The following is a 14,010-nucleotide window of genomic DNA, read 5'->3' on the forward strand; positions in this document are numbered from 1 at the left end:
TCTGGCAATAATTTTATGTTGAAAACTATTTAATATGTGTAGTAATTTGGTGTGACGCAATGCTAATACAAGTACGTGTCAGTATGTATATTTAATTATAAAGTTGGTATTATGTCCAATATTTATTAATTTTAGGGTATCAAAAAATCATTTTGCGCTCACAAAGTGATGGCCCACAAGAGGAAAAAAATGATGAAGTATTTATTGTTCCTCAACACTTTAGTAAATGAAGTTGTCGTTTAATTTTTATTCTCAAGGTGTGGTGTATATATGCCGGGGGGGGGTCATGTGGCTATGAAGTGGCTTGAGAAAACTGAACATGCCGCAATTCCTATCTACCATTTTCCTAACTGATTAATTTTTTTTATTATTCTCAATCTCAATCCAGAAAAAAGAGACTTTAATTTCTAAAAGTTGATAGCTTTTCATGGACATTGCATGAACTCCAATTCAGGGACACCAAATCGATGAAAAGGTTCATTGTGTTAGACTTCAGAGCGTGATAGATTGTTGCTTTTTAAGGTAATTGAGATTTCTCTTTGCTAGTTTTCTTAATTATATCTTTGGTGATGATTTGCACGTACGATGCACTTTTACATATAATTTGATTAATTAAAGCTAAAATGAAAACTAAGCCTATGGGCGTTCGCATTTAGATGAGATTGCATGTCACTTTTTTCAATGTTAATGTTGGTTTAGTTGAATGAGTTTTGCTACACACACATATATATAAATGCTTTCCGTTGCTGGGTTTTGTGTGTCTTTTATAATTCACTAAGAAAGTTATAGTCTTATCTGATCCATTCACTAAGAAAGTTATAGTCTTCTCTGATCCATCTGATCCATGCACTTGGCTTTGATGAAATTAACTTTCAAAGCCTGTGTTTGAGCCTGAAGCAATTGCTCTATCTTCTCCTGCCTCTTAATCTTGTTCTCATGGGTCTGTAATGAGTTTTGCAACTCATCCATTTCACAATGGCAAAACACATGCAATACCAACAACAATTAACACAAATAATAGCTGTTTGTGTCCTTTAATCAAATGGTTTAAAATTCGAATTATAACCTTGGGTATAAATAAATCATATTAAAAAAAAAACCCTTATGTGTATTAAGTGTTCCTCAACAAAAAAGATAAAAACAACTTCATATTAGTATCATGGTCAGAAATATAAAAAAAAACTCTTAACTTATTCCTACAAATAAGTTGGATTAATATTAATGGTTACACATTGGATATATAAAAGAAACTCTTAAAATAACTCCAACTTATTCAGTCAACAAAGATACTGTATAGGGGTGGGTAAGTGGGTCGACCCGTCTCACGTAAGGCCCCCCCCATAAACCTGCATTGGCAGTGGATCGGGTCGGTCCGTCCCGCATTCTTACATGAACCAAATAAATTTGTCTGCCCCGCCCTACGAACCCCACGGGTCAAACAGGGCCTAATTTTAAAAGAATTTCAATTTCAATAAAAATACAACACAATCAAATTTAGTTCAATACAAATGTAAATAAAATCTCAACAATTAGTCAATTACATCAATAAAATAAATAATATCTTAACAAAAGAAAATCCAAATAATAAATCTAAAATATGAAACTTAAGCATCTCCAACAATAAATGATTTCATATTTGAAGTAGTTTCAACCTTCTTCATTTCCACATCTTCATCTTCTTTTTCTAAAACTCAAAATAATAATAAATATTAGAATAAAGTCAAGTGATTAAAAGACAACAATTATTACACATTATTTATCGTTGTGGTGTGTCGCGTGACTGCGTGAGCGTGAGTCGCGTTTTGTTTTTCTTGTAAGAAAAAGAGGTCGTATGACCACGCGCGTGCGTGACTGCGTGACGGAGAAGAATCTTGAGGAGAATGCAATGATAAGTGCTAAATATGAGTTATTTTTTATAATAAAAATTTATTGAAATATCTTTAAAAATATTTATTTAGCAGTTATTTTTTGCTTAAATAATAAGAATTAATATTTTTTATTTATGACTTGCAAATATGAAAATGGTAGATTAAAAGAAAAAAAAAGATAGAGAAAATATCAAAAATGAAGATTTTTAGCAGCTCAGGTCCTAACAATATCACTTATCTTTTTTATCTTAATCTTTTATTTTTGTTATCTTTTACTTTATTTTTCTTATTTTATCTTTTTTATCTTCATCATCTTTTAATTTAAATCTTTATCTCATCTAATATATTTCTAACTGTTTTTTTTTTTTTAATTCTAATATCTTGCTTGTAACTTGGTCACACAAATCAAACCTAGTGCGGGCAACCCGTGGGCCCAACGGGCTAAACCCGCATAATTCACGGGTTAAGCGGGACAGACAAACAAATATGACATAATCATGAACCGTTTAAAAAAATTGGTCTGTTACCCGCAGGTCAGTCCATGGACCTAGACCCGTTTACCCACCTATATTGTAATTACCATCCAATATTAAATATTAATTACGCGTGACCGTAAATACTACCTTATCGGACAGTAATTTGATTTCTTTTTTAGAAAACAGTAATTTGATCTTAAAAACTATTTAATATGGTGTGACTCAATGCCAATACAAGTACGTGTCAGTATGTAATTTTAATTATAAATATCGTACGATGTCATTTTAATTATAAATATCGTACGATGTCCAATATTGATTAATTTTAGAGTATGAAAAAATTATTTTGTGCCCATAAAGTGATGGCCCACAAGAAGGAAAAAAATGATGAAGTTTATATCGTTGCTCAACACTTTATTTAATGAAGTTGTCGTTTAAGTCTTTCATTCTCCATGGCACGTAATGTGTGTATATATAAGCCAGAAGGGGTCACGTTCTTCCATGTGGCTATGAGGTGTCTTCAGAACGCTGATCATGCCGCAATTCACATCTGCCATATTTTTCTAACTGATTGAAATATTTTTTATTTCTCAATCTCAATCCAGAAAAAAAGATACTTTAGTTTCTAAAAGTTCATAGCTTTTTCATGGAGACTGCATGAACTCCAATTCAGGGACAGCAAATCGATGAAAAGGTTCATATGTTAGACCTCAGCGCGTGACATATTGTTGCTTTTTAAGATCGAAAATGTGTGATGTGTGACAAACTCTAGTGCCGTTTCTCTGTTAGTTTTCTTATCCTTGGTAATGATTTGCACGATGCACTTAACATAAATTGATTAGAATTAAGATGAAATTATGGTTATATATGAAGTTCCCATTTGAAAATGTTGGTTTAACCTGAATGAGTAATTTGCTAATACTGTATATGCTTTAAATGCTATATATGAGCGTTTTTTCTAATTTATTTATAATTCACTAAGAAAATTATAATCTTGCATTATTTTGAAACAGTAATGTTATATGGTTGGAAGGATTTTCGTGAAAAGTGTGAGATTTTTCAAAATTATTAAAATGTTGTTAACCATGAACACATATAACTGCTCTACCTGCTTGATCAATGATCACTAAACCTTATTGACATAAGTGATTCACATTATTTGTTACAGTCACATAGTAGTAGATTGGATTCCCACGAAGGGAATCTCACAAGGTTGGATTTTCATGCATGCTTACTAACCAGTCAAATTGGCTTTTCATGTTCAGGAAATCTCATTCTACTATGGCATTGTTAATGGCCTAGAGGAGGAGTTTTCAGTCTCTGATTGTTGCTTCTTTTACAAGTCACAAGAATGGCACTAGCACCTGTTCCAAAACTTGTCCTGGGTTCAGTTGCCTTCGCAATCTTCTGGGTGTTAGCAGTTTTCCCTGCTGTGCCTTTTCTTCCCATTGGGAGAACTGCAGGATCCCTGCTAGGTGCAATGCTTATGGTAATTTTCCGAGTTATTAGTCCAGATCAAGCCTATGAAGCAATTGATCTTCCTATTCTTGGTCTTCTTTTTGGCACAATGGTTGTCAGTGTTTACCTTGAAAGAGCTGACATGTTCAAATACATAGGGAAATTGCTCTCTTGGAAAAGTAGAGGAGCAAAGGACTTGCTCTGCAGAATCTGTGTGATATCTGCTGTCTCCAGTGCACTCTTCACGAACGATACTGCTTGCGTCGTTCTGACAGAGTTCATATTGAAAATTGCAAAGCAGCATAACCTCCCACCACATCCTTTACTACTTGCACTTGCTACAAGTTCAAATATTGGGTCTGCAGCAACTCCAATTGGCAACCCCCAAAATCTTGTTATAGCTGTTGAGGGTAGAATATCATTTGGACAGTTTCTATTTGGTATTCTTCCAGCTATGCTTGTAGGGGTTGTAGTGAATGCTTTTATTCTTTTGGCTATGTATTGGAAGGTGTTGTCTATTCAGAAAGATGAAGAGGATCCAGTGGCAGAATATGCAGCAGAGGAAGAGGTTAATTCTCATCAGTTCTCTCCAGCCACAATGTCTCATTTCAACTCCCTTAATTCTCAAGAATGGAACACGCGCATAGACGGTTTTAACATTCCAAATTCCCCTCAAGTTCAGACTCTAAGAAACCAATCAGCTGTGAGTCATGGCGAAATTGACAGGGTTTTAGATTCCACAAGAAACTCAAATGCATCAAAGGAGGAGACAAATGGTATGCCTTCTCTGACAAAGGAGGAAACAAATGGTAGTCCTTCAAAAGCTGATGCAATTCTAGATAAACCAGTAGAAGCAGATCTCTTGCTCACTTCAGAAACAAAGGACTATAGAAGTGTAAGATGGAAATATGTACTGTGGAAGTCCTTTGTTTACATAATCACATTAGGAATGCTGATTGCAATGCTTCTAGGTTTGAATATGTCATGGACTGCTATTTCAGCTGCACTAGCTTTGGTAGTTCTTGATTTCCAAGATGCTAGGCCAAGCTTAGAGAAGGTAAAACCTATGAACACAACATCTTGTTTAAGATTTCTTTTTTTATTTTTTATTTCTCTTCCTCTTGAAACACTAGCAAGTAGCTATTGTTGTTCTCGTGCAACTTTAACTTTGAACAATCTCTTAGAATGTTTTTTTCTTCTTGGAACAGGTTTCTTATTCACTCTTGATATTCTTTTGTGGAATGTTCATCACAGTAGATGGCTTCAACAAAACTGGGATTCCAGGTGCTCTTTGGGATGTCATGGAGCCTTATTCTCAAGTAGATCGTGCCAGTGGAGTAGCAATACTTGCTCTAGTTATACTCATCCTATCAAATGTGGCTTCAAATGTACCAACTGGTACGTGGGTGATTATTCTGCCAAAATATTTTCATCACCACTTTTTTTTTTCTTCTAGCTTTTTTGTGAACATTGAATGCATCAGCATGTTAGAAGGAGCTTTTTTGTGAACATTGAATGCATCAACATGTTAGAAGGAGCCTGATTTTTAAAGTCCGCTTTCTCAATATTCGCTGAGTTGGTTGTTAAAATGCTCTTTAATCTTTATTGAAAGTTTTATTGCCCTCCAAGAAATACAGGAACTTGGATGATTGACTTGTTAGCAGAAAACATTAATGTCCTTGAATATCTTCATTAAGGCTTTCCAAAGTCAAGGGGGGGCTTAGGCATTGTCAACATAATAGCTTTTGTCCTTTATGATATTCAGCATACAATTGGTGGAAAATCTTGTTTTAAGAGAATCAAGTGAAACAAAATAGTTCATTTTTAGAACAAGATATCCTTTTACCGTATATATTTATAAATTAAGTGAAGCACCACTGATGGTTATTTTCTGTTGTAAACGTAAATGATTGAGCAGTTACATCTGCAACAAGTTGATTTAATAAAAGGGTCTTGAAATTTTGTCACTTTATAGTCTCCAACCTAGAAAGTAGTTATTGGAAATTTTTGAGCTTGACAGTTTCACAAATCATTAACCATTAAATTGCTAAACGTATTCTGTGGTTCATTTCTAATCCAAAATAGTGGCTATGTTTTTGCACAAACTTTCTGATCACAGAAAACTTGAAAAAACCTACCAATTTATGGGTCACCAAATGTTCATGGCAACGTATAGTACATATGCAGTCTCCTTTTTCTGAGACACGGCCTAGCGACAAGAACATAATCACTTTCATTTTATTTTTGAAAAATCAAAAGTTTACAAAATTAGTTAAATCTATATATGCATTCTACAATTAGTCATAACTCAACTTTATCTTCATTTCTTTCTATCAAAACTGTTTTTGGGTTGATATTGTCACTTTGATATGATGCACCCTTTACCAATCTCATGTTTATGTTTGCCAGTTCTATTGCTTGGAGGACCAGTTGCAGCCTCAGCTGCTGCAATTTCCCAAGAGGATGAAAAAAAAGCATGGCTCATCTTGGCTTGGGCCAGCACAGTTGCAGGGAACCTTTCACTATTGGGATCAGCTGCTAACTTGATAGTGTGTGAACAAGCTCGCCGAGCCCCCAACATTGCATACACATTAACCTTCTGGAACCATCTGAAGTTTGGTCTTCCTTCCACCCTTATAATCACTGCTATTGGTTTGACACTCATAAGATGATTGGAATTTTATTGAACACAGATAGTCTTACAGTAGAAATTTTATCCAAAGGCAAAATAAGTTTAGTGCAATGTGATTTAGGGGTAGTTAGGAAAATGTATGTATCATTAATGGATTTTCTGTGTTCTGATCATTCATGTTACTTACAAATAGAATCACTGATTATTCTGAAAGTTGGCCAGGGATGCTTTGATATTTCAACTTTGAAGGAAAAAGGAAAAGAAAAAGCTAATCTAAGACTTGTTTCTTATTAGAAGGGAATATTAGAGTGGTCACAAGTGTTAAACTTGGGTACTTACGCCATCTCCAACTGTGATTCTTATAGGGATTCTTAGAATAAATACTAAGGCTTACGAGTTTTTACTATTGAAGTTAATATAGTGGCTTCCCTTCTTGGAAAATAATCAAGTCTTTCTATCTTTTGCTGCGTTCTCAAGTCCTGAACTTTTGAAGTTGCGTTTCTGTAGTATACCAATTCGTTAATATATTACCAAACCATTTTTAGTTAACATAATGACACCGAACTCTTACTGTAGTCCGCATTACTGAATCAGTTTTTTTTCTTCAACAATTAAGAATTGTTTTCCTCCCCTCACAACTTCAGAGCAGTTCTATTAAGATTTGTAATAATGTGACTGACAAGTGTAGAACCAGTTCTAAGTTTTCAATATTAACAATTATTTTGATTTTCAGAAAGAATACAAAATATATAAATTTGAGTTACATTGTGAAGCTTATTTGAAACTTTTAAGAATTCTACTATTGAATTAAAAATTTGTGGAAATTCTTAAATGGCAATGTAGTATTCATTAAAATTTGTGGAGATACTCTTAGAACCTGTTTTTTCCTGTGGACATAATTTTACCCATCCTATTAAAATCTAACTATAACAATACACATGAAGAGCTAGCATGTTACTTTAATACTGTTGATTCTACAATGCATTTCCATTTTTGACCTCCTATTGATTTTGCGGTTGGGCTTTCTCAACACTGATTGCAGGCATTTGTTTTCTGCACTCTCACTATTAAATCCTGCACTTCCCATTGTATTCCGGAGAGCACATTCCGAAATGCAACAACATTCCAGGATAGGCATTCCAAAATGCAAGGGGAGGTGCAAGATTCAAATGCCCTGTTTGCAACACTTCATTTTATTTTGTGGTCTGTTATAATTGGCCTGATATCATCTATGGCTTCCAAATTTCCATATTCATACATGGATGGCTATTGCATCCCGAAGTATTAGAACAAGTATCTAATAGGATCTTCCAGCTGCAAAATTCAGACTTCACAGGTGGTGACGGAAGGAATGTTTTTTTTCAGACTAACTTCTCAGGTTCAGTGTATCTTGCAGCTTTTCTACTAAATCAATTTCAATATAACTGTTATGCATTAGGACAATGAATTTTTGCTGTTTATTATATGTGATTTTGGAAATGGTTTCTTTTGCAGGTTATTAAGTAGACGTTTATTGTATTTAGTATTTGTTTCAAACATCTATATTTGTAGGTTATTAAGTATTTGTAGTTATGTTGTTCACGTCTATATTTAGTATTTGTTTCAAACATCTCTGTTCTATTTTCAATATCTATTCAAGTTAAATGTATGGCTTGTATGACAAATTGAAGGATGTTTAGGTAAACAGACTTGGAGGTTTATGGCGGGAGTGGTTTGCATTTGTCATGTTAGTCATCCCACCAAAGCTAAAGTTAGTATTTATCTCTTTTTTAAAAAAAATTTTTACGTGTGTTCAAGTGTTTGTTAAATTTTACATTGAATCTTTATATTGTGATTTCTGTGAGATATTAGTTGATGCCAAATTTGTAGAAATTAGCATAAAGAGTTTTCAGAGTTTGATAAGAAATCACAAGACCTGGAGGCTCAAGAATATGCAATTTGAAGGGATCATATATCCTTCATTGCAGAATAGTCATTATTGTTCATTCTCTTCTTAATTCAAATCTTCTTTTTTACGCTCTTTCAAACTGTATTAGTATTTGGTGTGGCTAATCGATTTTGATTTGTGACAAACAAGAAGCACATGAGAGCACATTGTCTAAGCAGAGAGAGAGGACTAGCACAAATGGAAGATGTTGGGTAATGAATACTCCCACAAACAAAATTATTAACACCCACAAAGAATCTTGAGAACACAAACATAGATTACGTCATAAGAAAAATAATAACAAACATAAGAATTTAGTGTGATTCCGCACTTCTTGCTTATGTTCACGGAATCGTCTTAAAATATTTTTACTATCACAAGAATGATTGCAAGATTATAAACCACCCCAGATAGTGTATCACTCTACAAACATGAGTACTCCACTCAATGGTTACAAGAAATGATAATACTCTCACACAAAGATATTTTTCTTTCAGCAAAGTAACTTTGGTTCACAATTTCTCTTCTCACACACTCTCTCTTCGTGTGTTGTGTTTCTCCACTAATTCTCTTTCTTTTTATAGTGAAAATTATCACCAACTATAATAAATAAGCTCTCTTGAAAGTTGAAACAAAACAACTTTCAATGCATCCATTCAACTAAGGTTCATCTAGTAAAATGTAATCTTTCATTTTGCATTTAAGTCACTTAGTGATAAAAATTTAATTCCCAATTTGCATGCACCTTATTTTTGGCTTGAAACTCTCCAAAAGAAGAATTTTAAGACCTCTCTTTTGGTTCCTATATTCTGTGTTCTAGTAATTTTGTTAGTGGCCAATTTGAAGCAAAGCATTGTCAATGTCATGTCTGTTTAGGTGGCCAATTTGAAGAAATATAACCGATTATCCACATGTATTTGTGCAGAGATGTTTGCAAAAATATATCACAATGATATTTTATACAAGGAAATGTAGCATGTCTGTGTTGGACCCCTTGACACTCTTTTGAGGGAAGGAGAGTTTATTACTTCCGCAAGGTCATATGGAACATGTACAAATTATATGGGCGTGTGCATGTTTTCTTAATCTCCGACTTTAATTTCAGTAAGATGCTCGTGCTACTACTTTTTTCTTGCTCCATATCATGTTTTGGATACTCTGGCTTAATTGTTCTATTTCCATAAAAATTGAGAGATTATACTAGATTTGGGTGTATTTTAATTATAGATTTCATGCCGGGATGCAGTTATTTTAGATTTCTTCAATGTCAAGATTTGTGGGTTTATGTAATTTTGATTTATTTATTTTCTTGACTGATTTATTTTTGCAGTGTGTGTCTCTGAATGTCCAAGATCTTCAAGGGCAATGCTTTCTCTGAGAAACATTTTTCTGAGAAATGCTTTATCCAATTCTACAAGCTTGATATTTGCTTTCCTTTGATGTTTCATGTTTGTTCCTTTTTGGGACTTAACTGTTGAAGAACGAATTTCTTTCTGCAGTGAGAGGGCAAAGAGAAGAGCAACTCATTCCTTGAAAATTCTTCTTTTTACATTGAAATTTGGCTTTAGAGAAGAGTCCACTAATCATTTTATTGGGCCAAAGTGCCAAACCAGAAGGGAATTGGTTCTAATTTTGTGCATCAAATGATCCATAATTCAAGAGAAAGAAGAGACTCAAGACCTATATTGTGTTGACAGTGGAGAGAAAGTTTAAAAACATAAACAACTTCAAATGGATCGAGAACAAGTATAATGTGTGATACTTTCTACCCCGACATATAAATAAATAAAATATATAAAAAATATCGGTAACCAAATTCACACAGGTAAAAGGTTCACATTCACTTCACTATTATCAATTAAAACTTATTAAAAATATATTCGGCTCGAAACAAGGCCGTCAAAATTTACAAAAATATTTTGTTAAGTCAGTGAAATAAAATAAAATAGACTAACATTATGCAATTAATATAAAACTTATGTTCCACTGTCACATCCTATCTGAACATTGTGTCCCAACGTCCTTCAGCACAAGGTTCCTTTAAGCACTTCACCTAGCCATCTGCTCCCCCGAACACAAGGTTTAAGATCATCACAGGATCCAAACACAAACAACAAACCGGGAGTGAGTTATCACATTCCTAACTACTAGAGAGAAACAAAACAACATATAGTAGCCAAATACAATTTACTTAGCATATCTCACATTATTTCATCATTTTATCATTCAAAATTCACTTTTCATCCATCAATCACACTTTTCAATCATCAATCACATTACACAAGAATCACACGTTCTGATCAAGACATAATAACACCTCAATTTCATAATAAACAATTAGCAAGCGCATGAGACAATTATGCTAAGACTCAAGCCTACATGCAATATGGTACCATGTTAGTGAAAAATCACCCTGGGGCGCTTAGGAGTACATAACAAGACACACCACACAATGGGTTTGCCAGGTCACTCTCACTAAGTAAGATCATAGGGAGACCAATCAGGGTCACGATGTTTTGCGAGAATGCTCCAACCATATGGGATCAACATAAGCTTAAAAGAGCACTCAAACCCGGTGACCCCCAAGGCCTACACTCCGAAGAGTCCGTCAGGCCCTCTCCCTCCTAATTCAGGTCCAACCCCTAAAATCATTTTAGCACACAGACACTGCTAGTGAATTATACAATACCCACGACCTCACACTCGTGTCTTAAGCACGTACAACATATTGCGCTACAATTTAACACTGGTTCCTAAATAGGACCCTACACTTTCTCTTTAACACTGCGCATAAACACTGGTCGGGTTATTGTATAATTCATAGCTCACGATATAATTAATGTAACATCAAGTGTTAACACATCCACTTATTCACAATCGAATATCATGTCCACACTTTAACATCTCATAACATTCCCAATGATATTCATAAGGTACAACATACACATGTTCATCAAATTTAACCATAATATTCTCAAACTACAACACTTAATAATTTTTGGAATCATACTATAACACTCTACAATATTATTTACATAAATTGTTAATATAAATAACTACACACATATATATATATATATATATATATATATATATATATATATAAACTAGCATACATCATATTGAATCACAAGTTACAAAGTAAGCTTTCAATGCACAAATTCTAAATAATTATATGAACACTTTGGTCAATTTCAATTATGATATTAATTTTTTAAATTATATATAAAAACCTAAACAACAAGAGAAAGAGAAAATACAAAATCAATATCTCACTCTAAATTTCTCCTTACTTTATTTCATCAATTCATGTTAATTAGAAAAATGCTCGATTTATAGAGTTCACGCTCAACACAATAGCATATCAATTTCACAATTATAACTATAAGGATAGAATAAAAAAATGACAGAAACACCTAAAAACTCATTCCAATTGATACTCTAAGGATCCCTACACATGTTCTCATTAATTCCCAATTGTGAATAACTCATCTCTTATCTCTAAGCGGGCTCACGTGTCTTCAGCTAGCGATAGCAGCATCCCTAGCGGTTCCATGAGATTCCTCCAATTTTTTTCCTTTAACTGCTCCGATAGAGTTCCCAAACGTCAAAGAGACAGAGAAAGGATTGAAGCCTCCACTTGTACTGTCATCATGCGATTTATTTTTCTCCCTTCTCAAGTATTATCTCGAAAATCCCAACGGTGAAAGCATGAAAAACTGAATTTCTAACAACATATCCAAATTTCATGAAAATCCAACGGTTATCGAATCCGGGATCGTTGTTTTTCCGAGACAGCTCTGGGTTTCTGCGGGAAAGGAAAATGCTACAAAGTGAGGGGTATTTCTCTTATATCAGACAAAATATCGAAATTCCCAACGGTGAGAATGCTCGAAATTGGGTTGCGAACGTGGTGCTCAAATTTCACGACGATCCAACGGTGAATGAGTCCGAGATCGTCATTTTTATGAGACAAGTTAGGTGACCTGCAGGAAAAAGAGAGGATTTTGGGAGAAGAGAGAAAAAACGAAATTGTGAGGCCGAGAAAGCTGATGAGTCAATCTGAAAATAAATAAAATATCCTTTTTGTTTTCTCTCAAATCATTATTTTAATTAATAATTATATCTTCTTATTTATTTATTTATAAAATCTTATCATTATTTTTAAAATTCTATTTATTTATAAATAACAATTCTTTTTAATCTAGTTTACGAAAATTGAGATGTTACATAATGTCATTTGATATTGTAGTGAACTATGACCAACCATAAGAGTTCCTATATATGATATATATGTGCGTGTGTGTGTTCTGCAATCAAGGGTTCATTAGCTGGTCTTTGGTAAGAGCAACCAAGCACATACTATGTAACAATCAAGATTTCAAAATGTTTCTAAAAATTGTGATGAGTGAGAAAGTCTTTTTCTTCTTTAGTTCTTTTCTTTTGGAAGTGTTCTTAACTTCTTATGCAATGATCTTTGATAGTATAAATCTTAATATAATTTTCTACTTTATTAATTTCATCAATGAACCTTTCCATTATAATTTATATCTTATTTTAGGCTCTAGATATCTAATGCCTAAGCCAATACAGCTAATAATGTAATTTATTCATTTAACCCATCTGATAATAAAGTATTTTATTTACATTAACAGTACATATATTCTTTGCTGCATAAAAGCTTTACTTCATAAGTTCATATAAAAGATTTGTTATACTTGGCGAGAAAGAAAACGTTTTGGCTTTCTATGTATTGATAGCATAAAGGTGTAATTTGGATTGCATACTACTGCATATACCGATTGTAGAATAATGATTACCAGTAAAAATACTTTTCAGGCATTTTAGAAGGAAGAAAACTCAATTATATGCTACCTATACTAGCTCTTGCCATATTTCAAATTCAACCTATTTATGATAGGGTGTATTTTCCAATATGGTATTTGAATGGATTAAGAGCAATCCATTTCAAGCAGGGATATTTGTGAGAATAAAGTTTGTCAATTTAGACTTCAAGTTACATTACTACAAAGAAAATATTTAAAATCGATTTTTAATTGATGATAAAAGTAGAATATTTGTAATATCAATTTAAAAACTAATGTCAAAAATATTTTTTTACATTAATTTTTCCTTAAACCAATGTTCCTTAAACCAATGTAGAATGCATATTAAAATATAAAAATTAATCTTCCACCACTTGGCTACATAGGTTGTGTCTTAAATCGATGTAGAAAGATGTTTTCAACATCGGTTTACTTGATGCCTGCACCATTATAACAAGTCTCGAAATATGAACTAATTGATCATTGAAGCTCGGACCCTTGGTGTTTAGGGGTGTCAAACTGAGCCAGGTCCAGCGGGCTGGCCCAACCCGTTCTCCAAAAAAGTTTGGATTGGGTTGGAATTTGAGACTCGTAAACCGTTTAGGCCCATCCCGTTTAGCCCGCAAGTTCGGCAGGCCAGAGACAGGCCGGGGCGGGCCAACCCGCATTATTTATTTTATATTATTTTGATAAATTTTTGTTACTTTTCACTTTTTTTTTTGTTATAGATGATGATGATTTGTTTGATGAAGATTTAATTGTGAAGACAATTTCTTCGAAGGGTGCATCCAATGTTGTTGATGTGGAAGAAAATGATAATGAA

The 14,010-nt window shown here is 33.5% G+C and overlaps 1 protein-coding gene across 4 annotated transcripts; it reads left to right on the forward strand.

Moving 5' to 3' along the window:
- Positions 1-294: 294 nt before the first annotated feature.
- On the forward strand, positions 295-6,850 carry LOC100818695 (silicon efflux transporter LSI2). 4 transcript variants are annotated; one of them, XM_006587217.4, is made up of 4 exons: positions 295-522; positions 3,610-4,859; positions 5,011-5,200; positions 6,212-6,850. In XM_006587217.4, the coding sequence occupies exons 2-4, from the start codon at positions 3,696-3,698 to the stop codon at positions 6,472-6,474; spliced, it is 1,617 nt and encodes a 538-aa protein (XP_006587280.1). In that variant the 5' UTR covers positions 295-522; positions 3,610-3,695; the 3' UTR covers positions 6,475-6,850. The 4 variants fall into 4 exon arrangements, with proteins under 4 accessions (XP_006587280.1, XP_006587278.1, XP_006587277.1 ...); XM_006587215.4 differs by lacking the exon at positions 295-522 and adding an exon at positions 2,833-3,147; XM_006587214.4 differs by lacking the exon at positions 295-522 and adding an exon at positions 2,833-3,128.
- Positions 6,851-14,010: the final 7,160 nt, after the last annotated feature.

Source organism: Glycine max, chromosome 9 (assembly GCF_000004515.6).
Source record: "Glycine max cultivar Williams 82 chromosome 9, Glycine_max_v4.0, whole genome shotgun sequence".
Taxonomy (NCBI): Eukaryota; Viridiplantae; Streptophyta; class Magnoliopsida; order Fabales; family Fabaceae; genus Glycine; species Glycine max.